Source organism: Hyaena hyaena, unplaced genomic scaffold, assembly GCF_003009895.1.
Source record: "Hyaena hyaena isolate Hyena2069 unplaced genomic scaffold, ASM300989v1 scaffold_69, whole genome shotgun sequence".
Taxonomy (NCBI): Eukaryota; Metazoa; Chordata; class Mammalia; order Carnivora; family Hyaenidae; genus Hyaena; species Hyaena hyaena.
The window spans coordinates 144,211-171,682 of record NW_024080702.1 but is presented as its reverse complement, the minus strand read 5'-3'; the positions used below and the strand labels follow the sequence as shown (position 1 = coordinate 171,682).

At 64.6% G+C, this 27,472-nt stretch overlaps 1 protein-coding gene across 7 annotated transcripts; it reads right to left on the bottom strand.

Annotated features, from left to right (window-relative positions):
• Positions 1–109: 109 nt before the first annotated feature.
• On the bottom strand, positions 110–27,472 carry LOC120232318 (maestro heat-like repeat family member 5). 7 transcript variants are annotated; one of them, XM_039232946.1, is made up of 28 exons: positions 27,418–27,472; positions 25,607–25,721; positions 23,152–23,300; positions 22,062–22,145; positions 21,037–21,153; positions 20,626–20,745; positions 20,124–20,273; positions 19,916–20,038; positions 19,750–19,826; positions 19,176–19,311; positions 15,501–15,596; positions 15,027–15,131; positions 14,670–14,805; positions 14,504–14,598; positions 13,224–13,373; positions 12,304–12,458; positions 11,355–11,499; positions 10,844–11,028; positions 10,381–10,515; positions 10,063–10,174; positions 9,676–9,819; positions 8,944–9,120; positions 8,087–8,242; positions 6,004–6,126; positions 1,773–1,964; positions 900–1,002; positions 610–684; positions 110–283 (listed from the first exon to the last, which is right to left on the bottom strand). In XM_039232946.1, the coding sequence occupies exons 2-28, from the start codon at positions 25,689–25,691 to the stop codon at positions 183–185; spliced, it is 3,426 nt and encodes a 1,141-aa protein (XP_039088877.1). In that variant the 5' UTR covers positions 25,692–25,721; positions 27,418–27,472; the 3' UTR covers positions 110–182. The 7 variants fall into 7 exon arrangements, with proteins under 7 accessions (XP_039088877.1, XP_039088880.1, XP_039088879.1 ...); XM_039232949.1 differs by having other exon boundaries at positions 20,124–20,270; XM_039232948.1 differs by lacking the exon at positions 27,418–27,472 and adding an exon at positions 26,317–26,354.

The following is a 27,472-nucleotide window of genomic DNA, read 5'->3' as shown; positions in this document are numbered from 1 at the left end:
GGCCCAGCACCAGCAGAGCTGCTGAGTACCCCACTTCCTGAGAGCCTGGGTCTGGAGGGGAGGCCACCCAGCCTGACCGAGGGGGTACAAGGCAGGGAGAGCCCAGGGAGGCCAAAGGGAACTGTCACATTTAATAGAGAAGGTCAGACACATGCCGGAACCAGAGCGATGCCGGGCGGGGCTCATTGGGTCACGAACTGGGACAGTTCGCGGAGGTCCTCCACAAAGCTGTTGTAGAATTTGCGGCTCATGGAGTCTGGGTCCTGCTTCAGGGTCTCCAAGTCTGCACAGAAACCCTGGGTCTGACGCACGGCCCCTCAGGGCAGGGGAGGGCAGAGGGCAGCCTGCTGTGGGAGCTAAAGGAGGGTCCAGGTGGGGGAGCACAGCCTTGTCCCGGGCACCCCGTGGGGGCGGGCACAGCCCTGTCCCGGGAGCCCCGTGGGGGCGGGCACAGCCCTGTCCCGGGAGCCCCGTGGGGGTGGGCACAGCATTGTCCTGGAACCGAGTCTCAAGGGGAAGATGGAGCCCGGCCCTTGGGACAGGCTGGCGGAGGGGCCTTCTTAAGAGTTGGGGAACAGAGAGGTCCCCCGTGCGCGGCCCGGGGCTCACGTTTCTTGAGGATCCTCACGTCGTCCTTGCTCAGGTAGAAGCAGAGGTCGGTAAAGTAGTCCTGCAGCAAGGCCCCTGCACGGGGAGGGGGCGGTGGGGACGGGCGCCTCTGTGGCCCCTGGGGGAGGCCGGCTTGGCACGGACAGGGGATCTGCCCACCCTACGGGGCCGCCCTCCACCCCCCCCCCCCGGGCACGGGTGCTTGGCCTTTCCCGCGGCAGCTCTGGGCTCTGAGTGTGGGGGCTGGGCGGGCACGGTGTGGGGGGCACCAGGCCGCGGCCGGCACCCACCGACGAACTTCATGGCCATCTGCTTCAGGCGTCTGTTGGGGCTGCGCAGGTAAACCAACGCCTGCATGAAAAACTGGTGGAAGTTGCCAAAGTTGCTCTCCACCTGGGGAGGGGGACAGACGGCCCCCAGACCCCCTGTGACCCGGCTCTGCCTGAGGCCCCCCTGACGCCCAGCAGTCCCAGGGCCTGGAAGGAGGAGGGGCATGACCCCCCATCCCACCTCGGGCAGGGCCCCGTGTCAAGGGACCTGGGACCGTGCGCTTGGTCACCTGTCCCCACACATCCTCCAGGAGGCCCCTCCCACTTGAGCTTCAGCAAGGGGCCGGGGGCCGGTCAGAGCGAGAGGAGGGGGGAGGCCCCGCTGGCTCCCCCGGGCCGGTGCGGTGGGCACTCGGGGCGTGCAGCTGCTCTAGGAGGGGACAGCTAGCTGCCCCAGGATGGGACGGGCCCCTGGATCAAGGCTAGGGCCAGGCTGAGGAGCTGAGGCGCGAGACAGACGCAGCCCAGGTGCTCTGTGGCGGCACCGTCCGGGCCTTCTCAGGTTTATAAGCAGGTTTGTGTCTCTAAGCCTGCTTGAACCGGCTCTCCTGCCACCTGCTTACCAAGAACGCTGGCGAGTGTCCCCCCCACCTCAGCCCCCAGGCCACCCGGGTGCCCGTGCTCCCCACAGAGACCCTCCCTCGGCCCCCGTGGAGCCAGGCGGTGCTTCCCCCGGGGCGCCCACCCCAGGCCACCGCTGCCCGCCGGCCGGGCTGACCCCCGGAGCTGCCTTTCTGCCCACATCGCCTTCCCCTTCCCTCCACAAACGTCAGACCCACGTGGCAGGTGGGACCTCGGGGTCCGGGCCCCCAGCAGCCTCCCAGGCCCCTGGACCCGCCGTGATGTGCTCGGATTCGCCTTCTTGTCACAACCCATTCTGGGAATGTGGCCTTCAGCTCGTGATCTTAAAAACACAACGGCCTTCCTGCCCTGTGCGGAGCTCTGAGCCCCCCGAGACGCACTCTGGGCTCTGGTGCCCTTTTCTGCCCAGACGCCAGGACTTCCTGGAGGCGGCTGATCCTGTGTCTTGGAGAGGAAAGAGAGGAGAGGCACTAGGAAGCGTCTGGAACATTCCAATGCCGCCAGAAACAAGGATGCCCACAGAAAGAGAGTCCAGGGCAGGGCTCATGGGAACGGATTCAAGTTCAACACTGGCAGGTGTGACAATCTGAACAATCAAGCAATGCCACTAACAGTGGGAATGGTGCCTCCTGGAAGGAGCGGGTCCTTCATGAGCCAAGAGGCTGGCTGGACCGCCTCCCCCCAAAAAAGATACACTGAGTCTTAACCCCTAAGACCTCTGAATGGGACAGTGTTGGGAGACAGGGCCTCCGGAGGCGATGCAGTGAAACGGGGTCACACGGTGGCCCTGACACCTTACAGGAGGTGCCTCAGGAGGAGGGCACGCGCCGACACGCACGCAGGGAGAGCAGTGAGTGCAGGGAGCAGTGACGCTCACAAGCCAAGGGCCCGCCGGCTCCATGTCGCGGGCCACTCGCCTGCAGAGCTGCGAGATGACGTCTGTGGTTTAGGCCATGGAACCGAGTCATGAGGGCCTAGGGGCCCAGAGGGCCATCAGCTCGCGGTGCCCCTCCAGAGGCAGGAGTCAGCAAAAGGAAACAGAAAGGAGACTTCCGTAAAAGGAGGGAAACTCTAATGGACTGAATTTTGATTGGTATTTAAAAGTGAGGGAGTATTTAAACATTGGTATTGTGTTTCTTTTCTCCACGATTGTTGAAAAGAAGGCCCGGCTGTGACTCTGGGCCCACGTGGGGAGCCGGGAGAGAGGGAAGTCAGGGCTATGAGCCCACCACTCAGCCCCCCGGGGTTTGAAGCGACGGGTCGGCACGGGGCCCCGGCCGGTGGCCGAAGTCGGCCGGGCTGGTCGGGGCTCAAGGGCACAGCCCACGACGCCGCATGAGGACAACCCCAACGAGGGCTGCGAGCATCAGGGCTGGAGAAGCCCTCGTCCACACGTCTCAACTGTTAGAAAATTCCAGAAGGGGCTTCTAGCAATGCTTACAGACCGGGTGGGAGTATGGGATGGCAGGAGGAAGCATCGGCCATGAGCAAGCTAACACAGGCTTCTGAAACCACACTGCTGCGTGGAAGGGAACACGTGTGGGGCAGACGGCGCGCAGGAGCCCCTGCCGCCAGCCAGCCCGGCCGCGCCGCCCAGCTGGGGGGTCCCGAACCCCTGCTGGCCTGAGGTGGCAGCTGCCTTCCTTTGGGGCAAAACTCCAACTCCTGGAAGGTGTGAAAATGGGAAAATGGGCAAACCCAGGAAAGTCTATACGGGGAAGAGTGGGAGGGGGCGCCCAGAACGGAAGGCTGGTGAGGACACATGTGCCCCACAGTCTCTGGGCTCCCTCAGTGGCTACGCCGTCCCCAAGACCCCCTCACGGCGAGGCTGCTGGTGGGGGCTCAGAGCCATTTCAATAGGTCTGAAACCCACAGAGAAATAAATTATTGTTAAACCTGTGAGAGTAACTTTATCATGCTGACAGTTTTGTGCTCTAACAGCTCCAGGCTCTTTAATAAACTGGTAAGATCAAGGGCGCCCAGGGGGCTCAGTGGGTTAAGTGTCCGACTTCAGCTTAGGTCATGATCTTGTGGTTCATGAGTTCAAGCCCCGCGCTGGGCTCTGTGCTGACAGCTCAGAGCCTGGAGCCTGTTTCGGAGTCTGTGTCTCCCTCTCTCTCTGCCCCTCCCCTACTCACACTGTCTCTCTCTCTCAGAAATAAGTAAACGTTAAAAAAAAAACTAAGAAATAAAAAGAACAAATTGGTAGGATCAGTAAGCTGGGCGTGGAGACCCGGTGGCAGCGGGCACCTCTCCATGCGCTCGCCTCACCGCTCATCTGCAACCAGCTGAAGACAAGTCCCCGAGGGCAAAAGCGGGCGGGACAAGACCAGAGCCACAAGCACCTGAGAGGTGGCCCCGCTGTCCCCGCACGCGGGCTGAGGTGGGCATGGAGTCCAGGCACCCGAGGCATCTCATGGGAGGAAAGGCCAACCTCACACCCAGGCTGCCAGAGGCAGAGGGACCTGGCATCACACACGCTCCTCGGAACGGGGCCAGAAAGACTCCGAGAGAGGCCTTCCTCCTCCCCCTCCTCCTCCCCTTCCTCCCCCTCCCCCTCCCCTCCCCTTCCTCCCCCTTCCTCTCCCCCCTCCCCCTCCCCCCCTCCCCCTCCGGCAGAGAAGAGCGGCAGCCACTACACGAGCCACATGATGACCTGGGGCCACGTGTACCCATGAAACCTCCGAGCTGGGAAGTCAGTGTAACACCCACCCCACAGCAGCACAGAGTCCCTGACGGACGCACACAGAGAAGGACCCGCAACCCAAATGGCCAGAGCAGGAAACCCGAGGCAGGAGGCCCTGGCGGCCATCGGAGCGTTCCTTCCCCTCCGGGTTCCAAATCCACCCCTGCTGCGCGCTCTGGAAAAGCGGACTGGGCCGAGGGTCGTCCTCGCCGCCCGCCCGGTGCGGGGTGACTCGGGGGCAGTGTGGGGACGCAGGAGAGACTCCCGCCCCTGATGCCTCAGGCTCGCTCCGCAGGCGCCCCCAGAACTGCCCCCCCAGCGGTGTCCTGTGGCCCCTCCTGCGTGAGACCTGCCCCTGCATCTCAGGGGCTCGGCCTGGCACCACACGAGCCTCTCTGCCACGCAGGCTGGTAGCCGTGCCCTCAGCTCCGGGCACAGGAGTCGTCCTGGCCTGGGGCGGGGCCTGGCGACACCACGTCCTCCCGTCCACATCCACGCGCCACCCTGGCGGTCCTGCGACCTTCAGTGCTGGCTCCTCCGCGTCCCAGCCGGTCCCTGCAGCCCCCAGGCCCTGCCGCGGTCAACGGTCCTTCACGCTAACCCTCCCTGGCTCAGATCGCCGAGTCTCCTGAACAGATCCTGACAGACAGACGCTGAGCCCGATCACAGCCACGGGGGTCAAGGTTCGGCAGCCCTGAGGGCGACACGTCACCGTCATCGGCCACAGGGACCGCTTGGTGCCAGCAGTGCTGCTGCATGCCGGGGTCCCCGGCACCCCGTTTCCCACGGGCAGGGAGCAGAGCACCGCAGCCGGTGGGAGGGCACAGGCACCAGCGCGGCTCCAGGGCCGGGAGGGGCTTCTCCATCAGACCCCAGCACAGACCGTGGAAAAGTAACACACCCGCCACAGGACTCCTGCGCAAGCAGACACACAGTAAGCAGAGTCCAAGGTCACAGACTGGACGAAAGCAATTATGATACAAGTAACGGGCCAAGGATCCGCGCCTGGAGCCTGCGGAGAATTGACCAATTGACCGTTCCTACAAACGACACCAACAAGCTGCCTGGAGGGCGCTCCGCGGCCCCCGCCCAAGCCCCGCCCCCTCTCTCCGGGCACCTTCAGCCCCAGACCGTCGCCCTCCCCACTTCTCCGGAAACGGCAGCTGTCTCCCAGCCGTGGCAGGCACGCACCCCCAAGCCCCCACGCACTTCGACCAGATCCAGTGTGGCCGGTGTGCCAACCTGCCAGCCACCAAGCTGGAGAAAAGCCAGGGATGGGGGCTGTGGTCCCTGAGCACCAGGGAGGGGTCCCAGCCAGGCGGGGCCTGAGGGTCTGGACTCCGAAATAAACCGACTACTAGAAGTCAGAGCTGTGGTTTCCTGCCGCACGCACACCTGTCTCCTCGCACAAATCCTCAGCAGGGGACGAGGGCCCAGGTCTGGCCTCACGGGGCTGCCCAGAGCTACGGGGCCTCCCCAATTCTGCACCGGGACATCAGTGGCCGCTGCGCTCCCTGAAGGCCCCTCCCCAGCGGCCGTGGGAACTGCTGCCAGGCAGGGCTCCCCCGTCCAGGTGGGGTGGTCTCTACATGGCCCGGAGGCCCCGAGCTCCGTTTCCCAGGGAAGGGGCCTGAGGGAGGCTCAAGGGGCCGCCGGCCTAGCACCGAGCGGGCCTTTGATCAGCACCCGCAGGACCGAGTCAGGGGTCAGCCACCCCCAGAGGACCCTGACTGCAGGCGGCCCCCCAGCCACGTCCCTGGCCCCCTGCCCCTCATCTGGGGGGTGCTGACGTCTTACCACGTAGATGAAAATGTTGTTCTCAGCACCCAGGCCACGGCCCCATGCCAGCTTCCCAAACAGCTCCTTCCGGAACTCCCACTTCAGCAGGACAGCACAGCGCAGGAAGGTCAGCTTTGTCTTCTGCGGGGTGCCACGCAGAGACAGACGGTCACCTCCCCCCCATCGACGCCCCCACAGGCAGGGACCACAGGACGAGTGGCCTTCTGCAGCCACGCTGGCCCGGAGGCACCGAGGGGCCCCGGCCCAGCAAGGACCCTGCTCACAGCTGTGCCCGGGCCACGTAGCTGCCCACGCCCCGGAGGGGGCTGTGCCTGCAGCCGACGGGGTGCCCCCGCTGGAGTGTCTTCACCTCCCTAAGTCTAATTCACACAGACACTCAAGAGGCCAGTGGTCACCCTGGCCAGCCAGGCCTCCTTCCTGACCTCGAGGGATTCTCTCAAGGGCCAGGGGACAGCCACCCAGGGGAAGAAGGCTGGTCCCTCACTCACCAGCACCCAACAGCCCAGCCTCTGGCCTCTAACTCCTTTAGAGAGTCCCTGTAACCCTGTGACGGGCAGAAATCACCTCCAGGACCTCAGGATGTGACTGTCCAGAGATGGGGCCTCTACAGAGGTAAGGTCATCAGGTCCCTGGGTGGCCCGGGCAAGCCGCCCGGTGTCCTTACAAGAAGGGAATCTGGCCAGGCAGATGGGGGATGACCACGTGAGGACACGGGGGGGGATGCCGTCCACACGCCCAGGAGAGAGTCCAGAGGGGACCCGCCTGCCACACCCCAAACCCAGCAGCCCTGCCTGCGGCACTTGGTGGCAGCGGCCTGAGCCGGGACGGGACGGTCCCCAAGCTGGCCCCTCCCTCTCTGGCTGAGTTGGGGGGGGGGGTCGGCCCACCTGGCTTTCACTCCAAAGCCCTCAGCCTCCTCCTGAGTCACCCAGCCAAGTATTCACGCCTCTGCCCCCAGGAGACTGTGCTCCGGGGCGGGGAGCACCTCTTCAGCATCTATGACGAGGCCCTGATCACAGGAGGACGCGCTGACCCAACCCGGGCCCAGCCTGCCCTCACCCTCCTGGTCCCGTTAGCTCAGAGCCCGCCTTCACTCGGAGGCCCTTGCCCTCCGGGCAACTGCTCCTAAGACTGCAGCTCCTCCTCCAGGCAGCCTCTCCTGGTTAACCTGACACTCTCCTCCAAACTTCCAGCTGTACCCCTCTGCCCCCCCACCTGGCAACACCCCTGCCGTCTACTGGCCTCCCATCCACCCTTCGTTTAGCCGTGCATTCGCTCAGCAGCTGACTCCGGCCAGGCTCTGGGTTGCAGGCTGGCTGTGCAGACCCAGACCGGAGGCAGACCTTCTCCCTGGACTGAGGGGTTCCCAGCCCATGAGGCCACCAGTGACAGGACCCGAGGGCTCCTGGGTCGGGTGGGCCTGGGGCCTGGGCAGAGAGGCGGCCAGGGACTGGAGGAGGGAAGCAGGAATCCAGGCGGCTCCCCAAGTGCTGGGGAGGAGGCGGCGGCCATGAGCAAGAGGGCAGCGCGCAGGGCCTGCTTGGCCGAGCAGCTGTTAGGAGAGCGAGGTGAGAGCGGAGACCCGCGAGGGCGCCCAGGGCCGGCAGAGGGCTGCTCTGGCCTGTGGGTGGGGTGGAGGCCAGGAAGGCTTCCCTGAGCGGGGAAGGGGGGCACTTGGGTGGGGTCTCGGGGAGAAGCAGGTGCTCCCTGTGCAGGGGGGGAAGGGGCATTCCCAGGGACCAGAGGCGCCGCTCACACGGACGACCTGGGAAGCCTGGGGCCGCGCCATGGCCGCCCTACGGGTCCCCCCGTGCGCCCGGCACACAAGGAGCCTCCCTGGAGGCAGTGTCCTTGAGGGGAGCGTGGTCTGCACCCTGGGGAGAGCGGGAGTGAGAAGGGTCCCAAACACCAGGCTCCCAGGCTGAGTGTGTGTGTGTTGGGTTGGGGGGGGTTCACGGGGGTCCTAGATTGGGGGGGGAAGACCCCGGAGTCGCGTGGAGCTGAGGGCAGCGCCACCCGGGACGGCCGGCTCCTCTGTGCGTGTCGGCCTGCAAGGCGGGGGGGTGTGGGGGGCGCTCACCATGACCACCGCGGGGCAGGAGTCGCCCAGGTGCAGGAGCAGCGGCACCAGGGCCTGGAACGCGTGGCTCTTGAGCGCCTGCCGGTACTTGTTGCCGCCGCTGTGCAGGACGTCTCCGTACAGCAGGATGGCCCTGCCGCGCACGGCGGCCTCTTCCTGCCGGACGCGGGGCCCTCAGCCGCGGGACGGGCCCGCGCCAGGCCCACCCTCCCTCCGCCCGGCGACCCGCGGTGGCCAGGGCGCCCTCACCCGCCTGCAGCTCAGGGACGGCCCCCACGCCTCCCCCTCGCCGACGCTGCTGCCCGGGCGCCCGCCGCCACGCACGCCCCGCCACGCACGCCCCCCGCCACGCACGCCCCCCGCCACGCACAACCCCCCCGCCACGCACGCCCCCCGCCACGCACAACCCCCCCGCCACGCACGCCCCCCGCCACGCACGCCCCCCGCCACGCACGCCCCGGCTGTGCCGCCGTCGCTGCCGCGCTCTCTCCTGCCACCCCCTCCGGTGGCTGCCACCGACCGTGTCAGGGCCACGGCGCCCCTCCCCCTCTCCCTGGGGACCGGGCGCAGGCGCGGCCGGGACGGTCACTCGGGCGCTGAGACCCAGCCTCCGGGACCGCTGCGCGGGCTCCCCGCCCCCCTCCGCCCACCCGCCCTTGCTCTCCTCCCGGCCCGCGCCCTCCGCGTGGGGGACGCGGCCCAGGGGCCTCCCGGAAACTTCCTTCCTGGGGGCTACCCCCCCGCCAGGGCCCGCGGGATTTTGCCCACAAGCCCCGGGGGTGGGAAGGGGGAAGCGCCGTCGGCCGCTCGGCCTGGCGGGCTCGCGCCGGGAGCTGCGCCGCCGCCCTGCCCCTCACATCGTCGAACAGCAGCAGCAGGTGCTGGGCGATCCTGAGGCTGGTGGCGCCGACGCCGTGGGACCCCAGGTGGCGCAGGATGTCGCCCAGGATCTCCATCAGGCCCACGAGGTCCTTGGGCTCGGGCCCCAGGAAGCCGTCCAGCAGCCCGGCCAGCCGGTTCCGGAGCAGCATCACCTGCGGGCACACGGAGCCGCGCCCTGGCCTGCCCCGCTCCCTGGAAAGGGCCCTTCTCGAAGCTTCTCCACCGTTTCTACGTTTCTACGGGTGTCACTGACTCGGCGGGGCTGTGGCTGCCGCTCCCTGCCCCACCCCTCCTTTCACATCCTCAGGGGCCTCAGCCCCAACCCCCCGCCCGCACTGTGGGGCATGGACTTGTTCTGGAAGGCCTGAAGGGCGGGAAGGGGACGTAGGCCCGCACCCGGCCAGCTGCGAGTCCCCCCAGCGCCCGGCCAGCAGGGCCACGGAGCAGCTGTGCTCTCGCGTAAGGACTCCTACTGGAAAGGAGGCCAAAGCCGAAGACCCAGAGCCCCCTCCAGCCCCGAAATTCTAGGATCCCTCGCCGTGAGGGACGCATCAGGGTTTCCCAAACGTCCCCACCCTCTCCTTCCTTGGCCTGACCTGCCGTCCCCACCCACTCCTTCCAACCTGACCTGCTGTGGAGGCTCTTCTCACGTGCCTCCTCCTCCCTGAAGTCTTCCTGGGATGGGGGTGAGCAGCCCTGCCTCTCACCTTCTTAGGATGCATCAGGATACTGCTGAGGCCCTTCAGGCTCATGGCCCGCACCAGCTGGTTGGGGTTGTTCAGGCCCAGGCTCAGGAAGTTGTCCATGGTTCTCCGAGACATGTACTGAGGGAGCTCTTGGCTGTTGAGAAACTGAGTGGTGGCGGCTGGGTCAGCTACCGGGAAAGGGGGCCCGTGGCCGAGCGTGAGAGCGTGGGGTCAGACATCGGGAAGCACTTCCAGAGAGCAAGTAGGTCTGACCTGAAGGCAGAAGTGAAGAGACTTCCGGGGGGGCAGGGGGGCGGGGGGAGGCGTGGCAGTCCAGTCCTCTGAGCTTCCTGTGAGCCAGAGGACGCTGGAGAGGGCAGGGGCAGGGCGGGGCGAGGAGGGGCTGACCTCAGCGATGAGGAGGATGGCCACGACGTTGTCCCGTTCCTCAGAGCTCTTCAGCGAGATGACCGCCTGCCCCCAGACGGCCTTGATCTCACAGTCATAGTGGGCCATGGCCCTGTCAGAGGAGAGGGGCAGGCCTGGGGACCCTGCGGGCTTCATCCTTGCCGGGGGGGCGGGTGGCCTGTAACCCGCTGCCGACCTTGCTTGCTCGGGGAGATGGCCCAGGCAACTGAGTCTGGAGCCCAGGTCCCCATACGGGGTGCAGGAGGGGCCCCATCAGGGATGCTCTCTGGGGCCAGCCCCGGCCCAGGCTGTGCTCACCTAGCCAGGAGGGTCACCCCCTCTGTGTAGGTTTTCATGTGCTCCAAGAGCTCCCAGCCTCTCAGCAGCTTGAGGAAGGCGAACACCTCCCAGCAGTTGGTCCAGAAAAGACCCTTCAGGGCCTCCAGGCACGTCCTAGGGGAGGTGGGGGTGTTTGCAGAGGCAAGTCGGGGCTCGGGCCGGGTTCTCCGCCTGGACCGGAAGGTCATCTGCGACCCCCTTTCCCATCTGGGCCCCAGGCGCTGTGGCCTCTGAGCCTGCTCTGCCGCTGGGTTTTCCCGGCTCCCTACTCAGGACTGAAGGCGTCCAGGTGGGGCTGGAGCTCCTTCCTTTCTGGGCCCTTGGAGCCCAGCCCAGGGTCCGGTGCCCACCAGGGGTTCCACAGCTATGTGGAAGAAACCAGAAAGGGGGCATGCGTTGGGGTCCCCGGGGGCTGGGCGCTGAGGCCCCTCACAAAGGTCACCTGCAGGGGCCGAGGGGCTTCACGTCCAGGACTTCCTCCTGGTAGTCTGAGCTGCTCTCGGCCACATCCAGCTCAAACAGGTAATGGAGCTGCGTGAGCAGGCCCACAAGGACCCCTGCGAAGGCCCAGCGCACCGTGGCCTTGAACTCCCGGGTGTACAGGAGCTCATAAATGGTACCCAGGGCCTGCAGCGGGCGACAGAGCCGGACTCAGATGGGCATCACCTTCGCTCTCTGCCCAGGGCCGGCTCCAGCGAGCAGAGGAGCAGGGAACCAGAAGCGTGCCCCCCCACCCCCCGGGCCCAGGCCCCCGCCTCCCACACCTGGCGGGGGCCCAGGACAGTCCCGGGGGCTCTGGTCCCACTCTGCCAACCGCTCAGCAGACAAGAGTCCTCAGCTACGCCTACTGAGACCCTCTGCCTTCCGGCCCAGCAGGGCCCCCCACAGGGCCTGAGTGCCAGTGCGGTTCCAGGGGGACCCCAGGTGGGGACACGGGGTGGGGGGCTGCTCACCAGCAGGGAGATGAGCTCCGCCTGCTGCGTGAACCTGATGAGCTCTTTGGGGGGGCGGAGCTTTAGCTTCATGTAGAGCATGGTGAGCACCTTGCGGGCCAGCTGGGTGCTGCTGGCTAGGGCCTTCCACAGGGGCATGACCTGTCTGGGGAGGCAGGGCCGCGTCCCACCAGGTGGCTGGCTGTGCAGGGTCGGGGGGCCAGTGGGACGTGACCTCTGGGACAGCAGCATGTCCTGCCGGGCTTGCTGAAGTGGGGATGGCCCAGGCCCCCAGGAACCCTGAGCCCTTCCAGCCCGGGGGTCCCGGTGGCTGTGTCCCAACAGCCGGTGAGCAGGGCTTGGGGCTCTTGCTCAAGGCCTTGAGTGCAGGCTGACTTTCCCTGATGTCGGTGCTGGTTCCCACTTTGCCGTGATTCTTCGCCACGTGACCCCAAACAGAGTCTGGCCTCCCCCGCTTGTGGGGAACAGAGGCTCAGCCCTCAGGCAAAGCGGGATCCACACGGGGCCTGTCTCTCTGGGGAGGGATGGGGGGCTCACGGACCTGCATCCCAGAGATCTCTGTTCCCTGTCCAAGGTTCTGTGACCCTGTGACAGGCCAGTGCTCCCCAAGATGCTCTGGAGGCGCCCGGGTTCAGGGGACACACACACACCCACGCCTCTCAGGGTCACAGGCCCGGCCCAGCATCGCTGAGGCTCATGACATCCACACGCTGCAGCCTGGAAACCCAGCGTGAGCCCTGAAGGGCGGTGGGCCCGTTTGTGTGCTGGGGCCCTGGGCGGCTGGAGGGGGCTGCTTGGGGGCCGGTTAGGATCTTCAGGGCGCCCCGCTGACCTCCGGCCCCCCTGCCAGCTTGTCTCTAAGGGCTCTCTCGGTCCGAGGGACGCTGCCTGCCCAGGAACGGAGTGTGCCGAGGATTCTATGGCCCAGGTCCTGGGCACTAGGACATACCTCTCGGAGGGGTGACACAGGGACAGTATCACCTCGACTGTCTCCTGGGTGTGCTGAGTCCCCAGCACTGACACAGCCTTCATCATCGTCTGCAGGGTGCTCTTGAACGTGATGGAGGGCAGCTCCCGGAACAGGCCGTGCAGGATCTCGGCCACCTGCAAGGCCAAGGGCAGGCCAGGAGGGGGCGTCAGAGCCGCCCCCGGCTCCTGCCTCCGTTCCCTGCGGGCCCCGGGGTCTGCCTCCCACATGAGGCGTCCTGGCGACCTCGTCATCCCGTCCAGTCTGTGATCCCCGCCCCAGACGAGGCATCTGGACACAGGCAGGACCCGATGGGGACAGCGGGTGGGAGCCGCACCTGGCTCCCAGCCGCTGCTGCCCCATCATTGCCGCAGCGTCACCCCCTCCCTGCGTCCCTGTGAAGATGAGGATCCGCCCCGAGCGGCCAGGAGGGTGGATGGGCCTCACACGCCCTGAGAGACGGTGGTGTCTGCATGGGTTGTGAGCTAGGCCGCACACCCCCCCCCACCCCCAGGAAAGGCAGTTAAATCCCCAGGGAGCCGGGGGGTGGGGGGTGGCAGAGAATTTTTCTCTCCTGAGTAAGGCCGAACGAACAAGGCAGGGTGTTGCTGACAGGGCCCTGGGGCCTTGAGGGGAGCCGACTGGCCAGGCGGGGTGAGCCAGGGGCCCTGGGGCACCGGGTCTCAGCCCTGCTAACAGGGCTGTGCTGTTTAAGGGAGCGGGAGGCGGGGCCGTGTGCTGCTGATGGCTCAGGACCCAGTGCCGCCGGGCCCGGGGCGCGCTCTGTGCAGAGGGGCGTGCAGACACGGGTGCATCCACGTGCACACAGGCAGCCCTCGGCAGGTGGCCCACTCCTGTCGCGAGGCCCACAGCTGGCGGGCCGGGAGGGGCTCGGCGCCCACCTGCTCTGGCCTGACGCTCTGCTCTTCAATGACCTTAAGGAGCAGCTGCGATGCCAGGTCACAGTTCAGGCGGCTGTGGCTGCAGAGCCGTCCCAGGAGCGTGAGGACGAGCTGCGTGTGCTGGGCCACGGTCAGGTTCCTGTTCAGCACCTGTGCACGGGGGCTGGGCTGAGGGGCCTCGAGGCGCCCTCGCGTTGGGCTGGGAGACGGGGGCTCCTCCTCCTCAGAGCGCAACCAACGCCAGGTGAGCAGACTTGTCCCCTCCCCCACACCAGGCTGCCGGGGCCCTGCCCCTCCTGCCTCAGCGGTTGGCTATGTGGCCGTGGCCGCTGCAGGCCGGCAGCCACCCCTTCTCTGGAAGGTCGCTCTGTGGATGGTGGGAGCAAGCGGCCTTGTCCAGGGGATCAGGTGCCCCCCCATTCCTGCAGCCAGCCACTGACTCAGGGGACAAGGGTCCAGCCCCTGACTCGAGGTGGGGGACGCTTTAAGCTGCCACGCGCCCTGGGTCAGGCTGGGCACCACCCTCGTGGCTCCTCCCACCCCCATCTTGCTTCCCTCACTCCCCGCGACTGCACTGGGATTCCTGCCCCAGGCTCTGTTTCTAGGGACCCCACCAGGCCCACAGGCTCCCAGGCTCCGGGCTCCCCGGAGGGGCGCCCAGGGGGCCGCCTGCTGCACGGGGCGTCTGTCCCAGCCTGTCCCGAGAGCGGGAGGGGTCAGACTCAGGGACTCTCACTTGGAAGGTGGGGAAACAGAGGCATGGAAGGGTTGACTGACTGCCCAGCCGCATGAGGCAGAGCCTGGACTCAAACCCAAAGCCCTGATGCCCATCCATCTCGAGGGGCCGGCCAGCCCAGGGAGGACGCACAGGGGAGGGCGGGCCGAGGCCATGGGCGAGAGAGACGGCTGCTTGCCTGGGTCCGAGCACGAGGGCTGAGCACAGGGCCATCTCAGGCAAACCCAGCTGTCGTCCCAGGGCGAGGGGCCCCAGGGGCGAGGCCCCGAGAGGAGTGGGTGCTGAGGAGGGAGGGGTCAGCAGAACCCTGGGACCTGGCTTCAGAGGGGCCTCGCCGCACCCCAGGTCACAGGGAGGGTGCAGGCTGAGATTTCAAGGGGCAGAGGGACAGGGTGCTTTCCCTGCAAGTGAGCGTCCGCGCCCTGGCTACACCCGGCCCGCTCCCCAGGCCCCCCGCACAGAATCAGCTGCAGAACGGGCAGGGGGTGGAGGCACCGCGCCCACCGCCCTCCCCGCCTCCCCTCTCCGGCCCCAGCAGCCCCACCTTCACCAGGTTGTAGAATTTAATTTCTGATTTTCTGCTGGCACTTGCTTCCAAGTTCTTCATCTTATTCAAATACATGAACTCTGACATGCTCCCTGCGGAGGGGCACCGAGTCAGGAGGCCCGGAGCAGCCAGTGCCCAGTGCCCCGGTGGGCCCCCAGCTCACCCTTCTGCTGCGTCAGAAGCTGGAGGAAGAGGTAGGTGCACTGGCGGGAGTGGCTCTGGGTGACCGGGTCCATGTCCCTCCACAGCAGCGCCAGCAGGCCGATCTGGTGGCCCAGCACGGAGGGCGTGGCCACTTCCTGGGAAGGGTGGGCAGTGCGTGGGCCGTGGCTCGCCCTCTTACCGCGGCCCGACCGCCTCCCCCGCCACCTGGTGTCCCTTCCCAAGACAAGCCCTGAATCCTGGCTGCGAGAAGCAGGAGCAAGGGCTGGGGTGCCCAGCACGGGGACAGCAGCACCCTGCGGCTCCCGGCCCCCACCTTCCCTGCCACCCTCGCGAGGGAGCTGGCGAGGCGACTCACAGCGAGCCCCACGTTGTCCACCACGTACGTGAGGAGCAGGAAGACGGTCTGCACCGCCCGCTGGCGCTCGTGGCTGCGGTCCGACTCCAGCCACGGCTCCACGTGCTGCGGTGCTGAGAGGAGAACCCAGCAGCCTGCTCAGCCCCGCGGACCCACCCCCGCCGCTCGGGCAGCTGCTGGGACCCACCAGAAGGCCCCCCAGTCCCCGCCACCAGTTTGGCCCCCTGGGGCCAGAGGAAGCCAGCACGTTTGGCTGCGTTGGCGGCATACGTCTCCACGGCCGCGCGGAGGGCGCAGCCCATCCCGGACTTCCTCCCTGCCCGCAGGGGTGCCCAGAGGTGAGTCAGGGTCCCCTCCTCCTTGCAGGAGGGCCGACCTGCCGACCTGGCCCTCTGGCCACCGCTGTGTCCGAGGGAGCCACCCTGGGTGGGCGCCGGGAGCCGCGGCCGCACCCTGTGCCAGTGCGGGCCTCACCTGCAGGAGGAAGCACATCTCATCCATGCTCTTGTTCTCGGAGATGAGGCTCTGGAGGAGCAGGTCCAGCGCTTGCATGGACTTCTGGTACAGTGCCTAGCGGGACGGAGCCTGGTCGCACCCCCGGGGCCGGCCCGCCAGCACCACAGCGGACACCCCCCATCTGCCCCCAAACACCCCTGGGGAGGGCTCGGTCACTGTTTCCCGCAGGGCCTGCGCAAGTGATCATAATGTCCATTCTGGGCCCAGTCCTCACTCAAGTCCCTGGCGAGGACACTCGCTGCCCTCGCGGCTGCCAGGTCTTCAGGCCATAACCACTGAGGGGGTTGCATCTGCCCCTAACATCCCAGAAGGGGGCAGGGCTCAGTGAGCGCCCAGTGCCACTGAGGGCACGCCGCCCGGCCCAGGGCCCCTGAGACGGCCCCCTGGGCATTCCCCCAGCGCTGACACTGACACTGACAGGTACTTTGAACTGAGCGAAAATGTAAACACAGAGTATCAAGGTTGACCATCTGCACAGATCCAGCAAAAGTGTTTGACAGGATCCCACAGCCACCCTGACCAGCACTCTTAGCAAAGCAGGAAAGCAGAGAGCTTTCTCAGCCTGAGTAAGGGCATCCGAGAACCCACAGCAACAGCAGACTCCATGGCCAAGACAGGTGCATTCCTTCCCAGATCAGGAACGACACGGGGTCCGTTCCCACCACTGCCGGGTCCTCGCAAGGGCAGCGGGGTAGGAGGGAGGTCGCGCAGCACCCCCATTGACAAGAAAGAAGGAAACTTCACACAAGTCATGCTTAAAACCCGTGGGGTCTACGAAGCCTCAGAGAAGCTAACAAGGACATTTGCAGGGTTTCAGGAACAAAATCAACGCACAAAAAGTCAGTTGTATTCTGTATACCAGCAATGAGCAACTGGAAATTAAACTTTGAAATACTGTTGGCAACGTCACAAGGAAATAGAGGAAAGAATCTGACGGAAGATGTGCTCTAAGCCCCTTGTGCCGTTGACTAGAAGTTGACCTACTCATTCTGTGACACACGTGAAAGTGCACAGAACCTGGGGTAGCAGAAACAGCTTTGGAAACGATGACCCAGGTTGGAGGACTTCACACCTTCACACCTTTCCCGAGCCCACCCGTACCACTCCGCACCTTCCCGTGCACACACCGGTGCCACTCTGCGCCTTTCCGTGCACCTGCCCGTGCCACTCCATGCCTGCCTGTGCGCGCGCCTGTACCACTTCACACCTTCCTATGAAGCTACCAGCAGTGAGACAGTGGCATCAGCAGAAACAGATCAGTAGACACACAGAACAGAATAAAGAGGCCACAAACGGAAACGGATACGTGGTCAGCTGATTTTCGGCAGAGGTGAACTTGGGACCTGGAAGGGTCCAGAGCGACCAGGTGTCCACATATGTGCAAAGAGCTGAGCTTCAGGCCACTCCTCACGGCAGGTAAGACTTGGCTCGGAACCTGTCACGGCCCTCAGTGTGGAACCTAAGACCATAAAACTTCTAGAAGATGGCAGAGAAAAATCCTTGCGACCTTGGTTCAAGGAAAAAATTCTGGATACACCACCAAAATCACAATCCATGAAAGAAAGAACAGAGAAATTGAACAACCTCAAAATCAAGAGCTTCTGCTCTTCAGAAAAGACCATTAAGACAATAAAAAGAAAGCCACGGACCAGGAGAAAATACATTCAGATCCCCTAAGTGACAAAGAACTCACATAGCAGCTCTAAAAAGGATTCTAGAAACTAATAAATAAGGCAACTGAAAAACTAGACATATGAGAGGCTCCTGGATGGCTCAGTAGGTTGAGCGTCTGACTCTGGCTCAGGTCATGATCTTAAGGTTTGTGAGTTCGAGCCCCACGTCGGGCTCTATGCTGACAGTTCGGAACCTAGAGTCTCCTTTGGATTCTGTGTCTCCCTCTCTCTGCCCCTCCCATGATCGTGCTCTGTCTCTCTCTGTCTCTCAAAGATAAATAAACATTAAAAAAAATTTTTAATTAGGCATACTTGAACAGACACCTCACCAAAAAAGATGCAAGGGTGGGAAAAGCACACGAGAAGGCGCTCCGTCTCTGTAGACGGACGGGCACGGAGTCCAGCCCAGGCGCCGCCGCGCACCCAGCAGGGTGACCACCGACTGCACCGCATGTTGACAAGGACATAGAACGAGCAGGCCCCGCGCCCGCGGGAATCAAATCAGCACAGCGGGCCGGAAGGCGGTTTGGCGAGTTACACACCTACCTCGTGGCCAGACATCCCGGGGCTGGGTGTTTACCCAAAAATCCGGAACCCAGGTCTGTACAGAGACCTGCACGCAAGCGCGCACAGCAGCTCGACTCAGTGCCAAGCTGGAGACACCGCAGTGCCCCGTCTGGTGAGCACGTCAACGCTTGCTGGGAACCCGAAAACCAGACCCCACTCCGCAGTAACAAGGAGCGAGCCGTCCACACATACAAGCTGCAGCATAGACGAATCTCCAGCCGACTGAACGGCAGAGTCCAGGCAAAGCGAGGCAGATGCCCCAGAATCACACTTGCCTGAAACTCAGGAGATACCAACTATGACAGCAACAGCAAGGGCGAGGGACCCCACGGTGGCACGGGAGGCTTTGGGGTGATAAGCACACTCCTCTTGATTTTGAGGATAGTTTCACAAATCTAGGTTAAAACGTGTAAGCCTGTGCGCTTTGAAAACTGGGGTGTTTTGCAGGGCAGTGATACTTCTGTTATTAAACCTGTTACCCAGACACAGCTCCCGCCAGTGTCACAGCCCATGGCCTCCCCTCTGATGCCCCGGCCCCTCCCTCCTGGGACGGGGCTCCAATTTGATGTTAGATTTGGGGGCCAGGCACCCACTCCCGGCCTCTGGCCGCCCAGGACTTGACCTCCAAGCCCACACCCCCTTGCAGAGGGCTGTCCCTGGACCAGCGATGGGCCAGCACGCTGGCTGGCAGATGTCCTGGTTGAGCCCCTTCAGTACCAGAGCTTCCCGGGGGATTGGCCGAGCTCTCCCGTGCAGCCACACGAGGGTCTGCTTCCCCTATGACCCCACCCCACCCTCCCAGCTCCCCAACGGGCCTCGCCTGAGAGCGTACCCCCAACTCGGGGCTCACAGTCTGCTCCCTGGGAGGCCAGCCTGGGCACAGCTCAGGTCCCACTCCAGGCTGCTCTTTCTTGCTGACCAGGGACTCCCAGGAGCCTGGCTGGTGGCACGTGGGTGCACGTGTGTGTCTGCCGCCCACGGGGGGGTTCCAGGTAGGGAGCTGGGACTTGGGAGGAGACCCTACGCCGGGCCTGACCGTGGTGGGGACCAAGCTGCTCTGTCTGCCCCTCCCAGGGAAGAAACAAGCCCTGCTCCGGCAGCAGAAGCTGATGAGTAGGCGGCCGGAAGCCGCACACATCTGGGGAGTGCTCTCGCCCCCCCCATCCCGTCTGAATCACAAAACCTCAGTGGGATGCATGGAGGCCAGAGCCCACCTGGACGCAGAACTCAAGACTCAGGCTCCAAGGTCAAGACAAGTGTGTGGCGAAGCCAGGAAGAAACCCAGGCCAGGCTCCCCTCTCCGGTGCTCCCCTCGCTCGCACACGCGGCCAGGGCTGGGCATACCCGCCCAGCCCCCGGAACCCGCCACCCAGGGATGGGCACAGGCAGTCACCATGACGTCCGGGACCGCGTCCATCGGAGGTAAACAGCTCCTGAGCGTCTCCGTGGGTGGGAGCGTGTACAGGCTCTGCAGGCAGGTCTGCAAGATCCTGGACTTGACCATGGGTTTGAGACTGGGCCGAAGGTTGCTGGAAGAAACACGGAGAAGATTCTGGACTTTTTCACAAGAGCCCACAGTCTAGAAAGTGGGTGTCACCAGGATCAGGGCCCGGAGTGTGACCAGATTCAGGGCTCAGTGTGACCAGGGTTCAGGGTGTGACCAGGGTCATGTCTCGGAGTGTGACCGGGGTCAGGGCTCAGGCTGTGACCAGGGTTCAGGCTGTGACCAGGCTCCGGTGTAACTGAGGCCTGGATGTGGTGTGTGACCAGGTCGGGGGTCAGTCTGTGTCAGTGTAACACCCTGTCACGGACAGGAAACGAGGCTGACGGTGTGTGGCCTCAGCAGGGCCAGCCCCGTGCTCCTGGCTCCTTACTCACAGCCTATCTCCTCACACGTGGACCCCCCACCCCCACCCCCCACGCAGTGACCTGGCCCGTCTTCGTTCCTGGACCCCAAGGAGAGTCACCTCAGTCCCGCGATGACCAATATGATCTTCTGCCGGAAGAGGGTGGCCAGGAAGTTGGGCTCCTTCTGAAGGCTGGACTGTGGGGCCAGAGCGCCAGTCGGCTCAGCCGCAGTCCCGCTGGTGGCCCCTGGGACCCCTGACGGGCGGCCCCTCGGGCGTCACTCACCAGGAGGCACTGGATGAGCTCTGGGATCTGCGTGAACTTGTAGCTCTGCGCCCTGTTCTTCTGCCTGAGAGCCTTCAAGAGCATGATGGTCGCCGAAAGGAAGCTCGTTTTGAGGATGTTGTCCTGTCCGTGCAGAGTCGGGGGAGGGTCAGCGGGCTGGGCCCAGCCCCCCACCGCCCCCCGCCGCCCCGGCCCGGGCCGGGCTCACGTAGCGGCTGCAGGAGAAGTAGTACACCATCCTGGACACGATGTTGTCCACCCAGGGCAGGATCTGCTCCCCGGCGTGCGCGGCCATCTGCCCGTAGCACAGCAGGGAGGTGCTGCCAACCCACGTCCAGCGCGTGTCCGGGTCCGGCTGCTGCGCACAGGGAGGGCGGCCCCGGGGAAGCTCGCCTCCCCCCCACCCCCGCCTCCCCGCCTGGCGCCTCAGGACTGTGTCCCGCGGCGGGCGGTGCCGCCTCCAGGCGGCCCTGGCTCCGCACCCCTGCTTCCCCTCCAGGGGTCTCTGGGCCTCGTGTGGGGCCCCAAGGACCACGCTCACGACTGCCAGGCCACAGCAAGAGCAGGGAAGCTGACACGCACGCACCAGCGCCTCAGGGAGGTGGGCAGGCAGGGGTCACCCCGTGTTTCCAGCGAGCAAACAGGCTCGGAGCACGCAAGTGACGATCTCAGGCCCCTGGCCCCTGCCGCCCCCACGCGGCCCTCTCTACCTGGCTGTCTGGGGACATGAAGACGGTCCTCAGGAACCTGGTGCGGCCCACGTGCTCCAGCATGGCCCACGCTTCCTGCATGTGCGTGGAAGACGCAATGCCGACGGCCATGGCAATGCCCTGTGGGCCTGAGGGTGCTGTGAGCCGGTCCCGGCAGTGCTGGCCGTGGCCTGCGTCTCCTGCCCCCACCCCCCGCCCCGCCGTCCCGAGGGCCCCGCCCCTGCCCTGATGCGTGTGCATCCCGCGGGGGCCACCGGGGCGTGGACAGGTCCCCGAGGTCACCACCAGGCAGCACCCACGCTGGCGGCCCCTTGTTGATCAGCACAGTGCTGGGTGCCATGGTCTGCCTTCAAGTAGCAAGGTCCACAGGGGAGGCTCAGGGCGGTGCAGGGGTGGGGGGCTGCCACCCACCTCCCGCTGGCTGGAGGACTGGTGGGACAGCTCCAGGAGGCTGGCCAGGTGCCTCCTCACCAGGTCCACACAGTTACACTCTCTGAGGATCAGTCCGTATAAGTGGAAGAGGAAGGTCTGGGGGAGGAAGGAGGGGGCGGGTGTCGGCCAGAGGGTCAGGGGACGCGGGCGGCCGCCACCGTGGGGCCAGGGGCAAGTGAAGTTGGGGAGCCAGTCCTGAGCACTTCCCCCCGCCCAGCCCCAGGCTGCTGTGCCCACTGTGTGCATGAGGCTGGAGGAGGGGGGTCACCGTGGCACCCCCTCCCCTGCCCACTGGGCACCACCACCACCCCCGCCCACTGGCACTGCTTCCTCACCTGGCCTGGGCTGCAGCCAGAGACTGAGCGCCAAGTTTCGTGGGTCCTGCAGGCCAGTACCCAGATGCCATGTTCTCTGTGGCGCCTCAGTTTGCCCCAGCCGGCCTCATCTTGCTCCCGTGGCCCCCGGCTCCCTGAGCTGGGCCTAAGTGGAGCCCCGTGCAGGGCCGAATGGTCACACAGACCTCCCTGCCCGCTCACCTCAGGAGTCCCCGGCAGAGCTGCACCCCTCTTTTCGTGTGGACACGGGACCCTGCATTCAGAGCCTCCCAGAATTCCCCTTTGTCTCTCTCTTGATGAAAACGCGTGCCCTCCCCATCGGGTAGCACTGCTTGAACAGAGGGCACTGTCACTGCTGGCCTAGGTGCCGAGTGAGGCTCCCTCGCGGAGCGTAGGGCCCGTGCACGCAGGTGCTGCCGCCCTGGGCTCCGCCGCATCCCTGGGGCCCGGCAGGGGCTGGCTGGCCGCTAGCCAGGGCTCAGCAAACACGAAGTGGCCCCGAGGCCACTGTCCCCGTAACAGCACCCCTCGCACCATCCTGGCTTCGTCCGTGTACACAGCTTCAGATCCTGAGAGTCACTTGGGGAGCGGGGGAGGGGCCGGGGCAGCCTCCTGGGGGGCTCTGGGCACACGGAGGAGACCCTGGGCAGCCCCACCCCAGGCACTGACCTTCTCCAAAGGCTGCTTGAGCTCTAGGTTCAAGGGCGCCAGGAGCTCCTGGATGCCAGCACTGGGCGCCTCCTTTGCGATGAGCTGCAGGCAAAACACAGAACTCAGGCCCCACCTGACCCTCTGGGTGGAGCTGGCCCCCGAATCCACTGGGAAACCCCCAGGATGGAAACTCAGGGTGGACCCCTGTGGGGGAGCAGAGAAGACAAGCCACTCCCAAAGGGTGAGGAGATGTTTGGGGGTGCTGCCAGAGGGCTGTGCCCACCTCTGCCTGATCCCGGCAGCCCCTGCCTGTAGGACGGAGGCTGCACCCCTTAAGGTAGCTGGTGAGCCCGTGACAGCCTGGCCCTGGCGTTGTTCCCCACCCTCCCGTGCTGCCATCTTGCTGGCCTCAGGGCCTTTGCACAGACTCTTCCCACTGGCTGGATTTCCCTCCCTGCCCTGCTCTCCGAGCACGGGCTAGCCATCGGCCAGGCTCCAGGGGCCCGAAGCCAAGCTGTGTGTGTGCTTGGGGCCCATCCCCCTCTGCAGGCACAGTCCCTGCTGCCATCCCCTCCTACTCTGCCCGAAGCCCTGGAGAATCTGGAGCAAGAATGTGGAGGACAGGGGCCAGGAGGAACCCACCCAACCTGGGAGCTGAGCCGCGGCCCGTGGTGGGTGAGGCCTTCACACTGGACAGAAGGCCAGAGCATGTGGGGTGTCAGGGAAGAGCAGGGCCTGGCGCCCCACAATGGCAGGAGGCCAGAGCTGGGGAGCCTCCTGCAGCCCACGGGTCGGGGGGCCCCCAGGCACAGAGGTGGGGCAGGCACCAAGGCCTGGGGGCATGCGGCTCCCGGGCCCACACCTGCTGCCGGGCTCCAGTGACGACGTCTGCGCCCCACCTGCCCCTCAGCATGTGCCCCAACACCTTCCTGCCTTCTGGCACCTTCTGCCGCACATCCCGGTGGTCCGGGGCTTCGAGGACAGCCGAGGCCAGCGGGAGCCAAGCGGCGGTGCGGGCCCGGGGCTCAGGGAGGCTCCCTGCGGCCTGCGGGCCCTGCATGGCAGAAGGTAGCGCCCCGCACGGAGGGGCGGGGCTCCCGGGGCCCACCTGGGTGCGCTCCTGGATGTGGTGCTGGATGGTCTCCAACACCAGGCTCTTCTGCAAGGCTGACATGGCCCTGATGTTGCTGACGAGCGCCTCCTCCCACAGGGGCCTGTCTCTCGGGGACTTGCTCAGGAGCGCCCCGCCTGGGTGCCCTGCAGAGGACACCAAAGCAGCCTGGTGCGGGGGCGCCGAGCGGAAGCCCGGACCTCCCGGTTCTGGATCCCGCTGGCTCACGGGGCCCAAAGGACTTTCTTTACGGTGGGTCTGCAGGGAACCCGGTGTGAGCACAGCCAGGAGGCAAACGCAGAGGGCAGCCTCCACCCCGGGCACCAGGGCACAGCACCCGCAGAGCCCGGCCGGCCGCGTGGAGGGAACGGGCCTCGTGACGGGACACCAGACTCCAGCCCAGGAGAGTTGCCCATCGTCGGGAGTACGAGTGTAACCCAGGTCCCTGCCCTACTTCTCACACCAAAATAGGGGCGCCTGGGTGGCTCAGGTGGTTAAATGTCCGACTTCGGCTCAGGTCATGATCTCACGGTTCATGGGTTCGAGCCCCGCATCGGGCTCTGTGCTGACAGCTCAGAGCCTGGAGTCTGTTTTGGATTCTGTGTCTCCCTCTCTCTCTGACCCTCCCCTGCTCACGCTGTCTCTCTCTCTATCTCAGAAATAAATAAAAAACTTAAAATAAAAATAAAAAGCAGGCAGTTATGACTTTTGAGTTTCCCAGTGACAACTGTGGACACACCACGCAGACGCGGCTTTGTTATCTAGAAATCCCAGAGCAGAGGGGCTTTCTGAACACGACACAGAGCGAAAGCACTTTTAGAGTTAGTGACATCGGCTTAGGGCCCAAGCCATGGCTACAGCCCACCGCACGGTAAACACCTACCACACAAGGCCAATACCGATGTGCCGGACTCTTCTGTGTCAGGAGAGCCCTGTGTCACCACAGGGAGGGGCGGAGAGGCGCCCAGAGACGCTGGGGACCAGTAAAGTCACAAGGCCCCGCACCAGCAATACAAGAAACGCAAACTGATGGGGCACCTGGGTGGCTTAGTCGGTTAAGCGTCCGACTTTCGCTTAGGTCGTGATCTCGCGGTTCGTGGGTTCGGGCCCCGCGTCGGGCTCTGTGCTGACTGCCAGCTCGGAGCCTGGAGCCTGTTTCAGTCTGTGACTCCCTCTCTCTCTTACCCTTCCCTGCTCACGCTGTCTCTCTCTCTCTCTCTCCTAGAAATAAATAAAACATAAAAAAAATTTTTTAAAAAAAAAAAAAAGAAAGAAACGCAAACTGAAACCACAAGGAGACGGGACTCCTTCCGTCAGCTCACCGAGGCACAGGGGCAGAGGGGCGAGAGGTGGGGACGCTGTCCCAGCCCGGGACGTGGGCGCAGGGACCGTCCTCTGAGAGATGACAGCAGCTCTCAGATCTAAACGAAAACCGCGTTTGTTCGGAACCACCACAGCCTGGGAGCTTCCTGAGAACCAAGTCCTCTCACACGTTTTACAAAGACCATCGATGATGCTTCTTTGATCTGGAGGAAGGGGGGGCGGTGCAAGGCCCGCGCCCTGCTGCCAGTGGAAACAGTCAGGCCTGGGGTCAGGCACCGGTGGGCCCCACACTGCCGTCTCGACCGTGGGCCAGGAGCCAGCATCCGGCGCTCAGCCCTCTCGGCCACCGCGGGCCCCTTATCAACCCCCTGGGGGCTGCTGGTGGGTCCGAGCACGCCCCACTTCGGGCTCCCCCACCCCTGGCTGACCCACAGCAGGGCCACCGCTCGAGGCCAGTGCTGGGCCCAGGCTTACCGAGGCTTGTTAGGTGGCCTCCCTAGTGGCACTTGACCCGCTGCCGTCTGGGTCGGTCTCTTGTTTCATTCATTCATTCATTCATTCATTCATTCATTCATTCAGAGCTTGTTGGGATCTATTACTTGCCCAGCACTGGAACCACAGATAAACCCAAAATACTTGTGTACTCGTGTTTGCAGCACTCTCAGGGGCCGGCGCCCCCAGAGCAGGTCAGGGCCACGGGAGGCTGCTGGCACTGACGCAGTGCCCTTCCCCCCAGGCCTGCTCCCAGGCAGCTTTGGCCCCCAATCCCTTCTAGGGGGTGGCCTGGGCGGGTGGGGAGAGCAAAGCCTCCAAATCAAGCCTCGCCTGCTTTGTCAGACTCCAGAGACAAAGCCCTTCCAGAAGTTTCCATCAGGTGTGCACGGAGGCAGCCCTTGGCACCCTGCAGACACAAGACCACGGCGCCCTCCGTGACGCCCTTGGCTCTGCGCCCACACCCCGCACAGAGCAGACACTTAGCAAACGGAAACCAAGTGACCTGAAACAGAGGCCCAGGGGGAGGGATGCGCTCTGAGCTGGGGGGGCCAGGGGGGGGGAGACCAGGACAGTGCTGTCCGGAGGCCCCCCCAGTGGGCCCCGGCTCCACACAGCCCCCGGCCCACCTGCTTACCAGCATTGAGCTCCTCCTCCCCTGTGGGCGACAGGCAGCTGGACCTCCAGTGGGGACAGAAGCCCTCACTGGGCGTGGCCTCCATGGACAGTGTCACCTTCCGGGAGAGCAGGTTCTGGGGCAGGGACAGAGGGTGGGGACAGTCAGACTTGCCTAGGAGAGGCCAGAGAACACTGGGGGCCCCCTCAGTCACCCCAACCTTACAGGGTCCCACCCCAGCCAGTCACCCCAACCTTACCAAGGCCCCGTCAGTCATGCAGCTCTGTGAGTTCTGGGGACCTAGGGAAGGAGGGAAGGATGAGCTGACATTCAAGGCCATCGGGTCCTTACCGGGCCCCAGGCTCCCCTCCCCAGAGGCTCTGGGGTTCGATATCCTGAGTGCGTGGCGGTGACCACACGGGCCTCCCACGGTCCAGGCATCCGCAGCCCAGGGGCATCGTGGACGGGTCCAAGGAGCTTTAGCAAAGCCTTTCCAGGAGGCCAGGGGACCGGAGCCCACCCTGGCCTGGGCCTGGGCGGAGGACTCAGGCGCTCTGACCGCCTTGCGGCCCATTCGCAGATGTTTTTCACATGTAAAGCTTGTTTAAAAGATTGTGAAAGATAACAGCCCCCACAAGGGGAATCTCAGCTAAGACCCCGGGTGCACACAGACCCCCACAGACGCACACTTCCGGGAATTTAATCTATGGAAAAATGAGAAATTCACCTACTCAAAGGTGCTTCACGGATCTAAAAAGCTATGTTCAAAAATAGAGGAAGGGACGGCAGTGGTCAAAACTCATGCTTCTAACGACTGTTTAATGATGAGGGGAAATGCTTAGGATCCCACAGGGAATAAAAAAAATTTATGATTCAAATTTAAAATCAGAAATCATCTCCGGGAGTCAGGATGGGGGGGGAGTGTTTCCTGTACCCTTTGCAACGATTTGCAACCTGTGTGCAGTGAGCGGGGCCTACCCTTACGCATGCGCCTCGGAAACCAAACATGATGTGAGGTTAAAAACAAAGGTAAGAAGGGGCGCCAGGGGAGCTCAGTCGGTTAAGCGTCCGACTTTGGCTCAGGTTGTGATCTCACAGTCCATGAGTTCAAGCCCCGCATTGGGCTCTGTGCTGACAGCTCAGAGCCTGGAGCCTGCTTCAGATTCTGTCTCCCTCTCTCTCTGCCCCTCCCCTGCTCACACTCTGTTTTTCACAAAAATAAATAGTCAGGGGACACTACCTCGAGCCCTGCGGACAGCTGGGCCCTATGGTGGGGAGGCTAAACAGGGGGGCTCTGCCCAGTTCTGAGTTCCGAGGACCCTGAGAAGAAGACAGGGTGGGGTCAGGCCCAGGCCTGGAGGGTGGGGGTCTGCTCAGGCCTGGGAGGGGCCAGTGTTGGGGGAGAGGTTCACAGGGGGCAGGATAGCAGCGTCCAGCAGACATCCGAGCCGCTAGGAGGCAGTGACGGCTCAAGGTCACCAAGCACCACCAGACAGCAAAGGATTTATTCTCTGCGGAAGCCCCGTTGATGAGGGTGGGGGCAGATTTTGAGGACATTTGTGAATTCACAGGGTTGGGAGCAAAGCCAGGCCGAGGTGACCCTGAGAGGCCTTGCTCCTATGACCCGGGGGACTGTGCCGCCCCAGGCAGGAGCAGCCCCCTGCCAGGCTTTCCTCAATGTCATTTGGAGGTCACCGGAGGCCCCTGTTAAAGTCATCTGTAGTTGCGAGCCCGGTGCCCTGAGTGCTGGGGGGTGGGGTGGGGGCATCTAGAAAGGCCTGTGGGCGTGACCCCATCCGGACTTCTGCCCGTGGCTCAGGTGGGGGCAGTACCTCCGAGAGCGGCCTCCTGAGTCTCCGATCCTAGGGCCCAATGGGGACTCGTCTC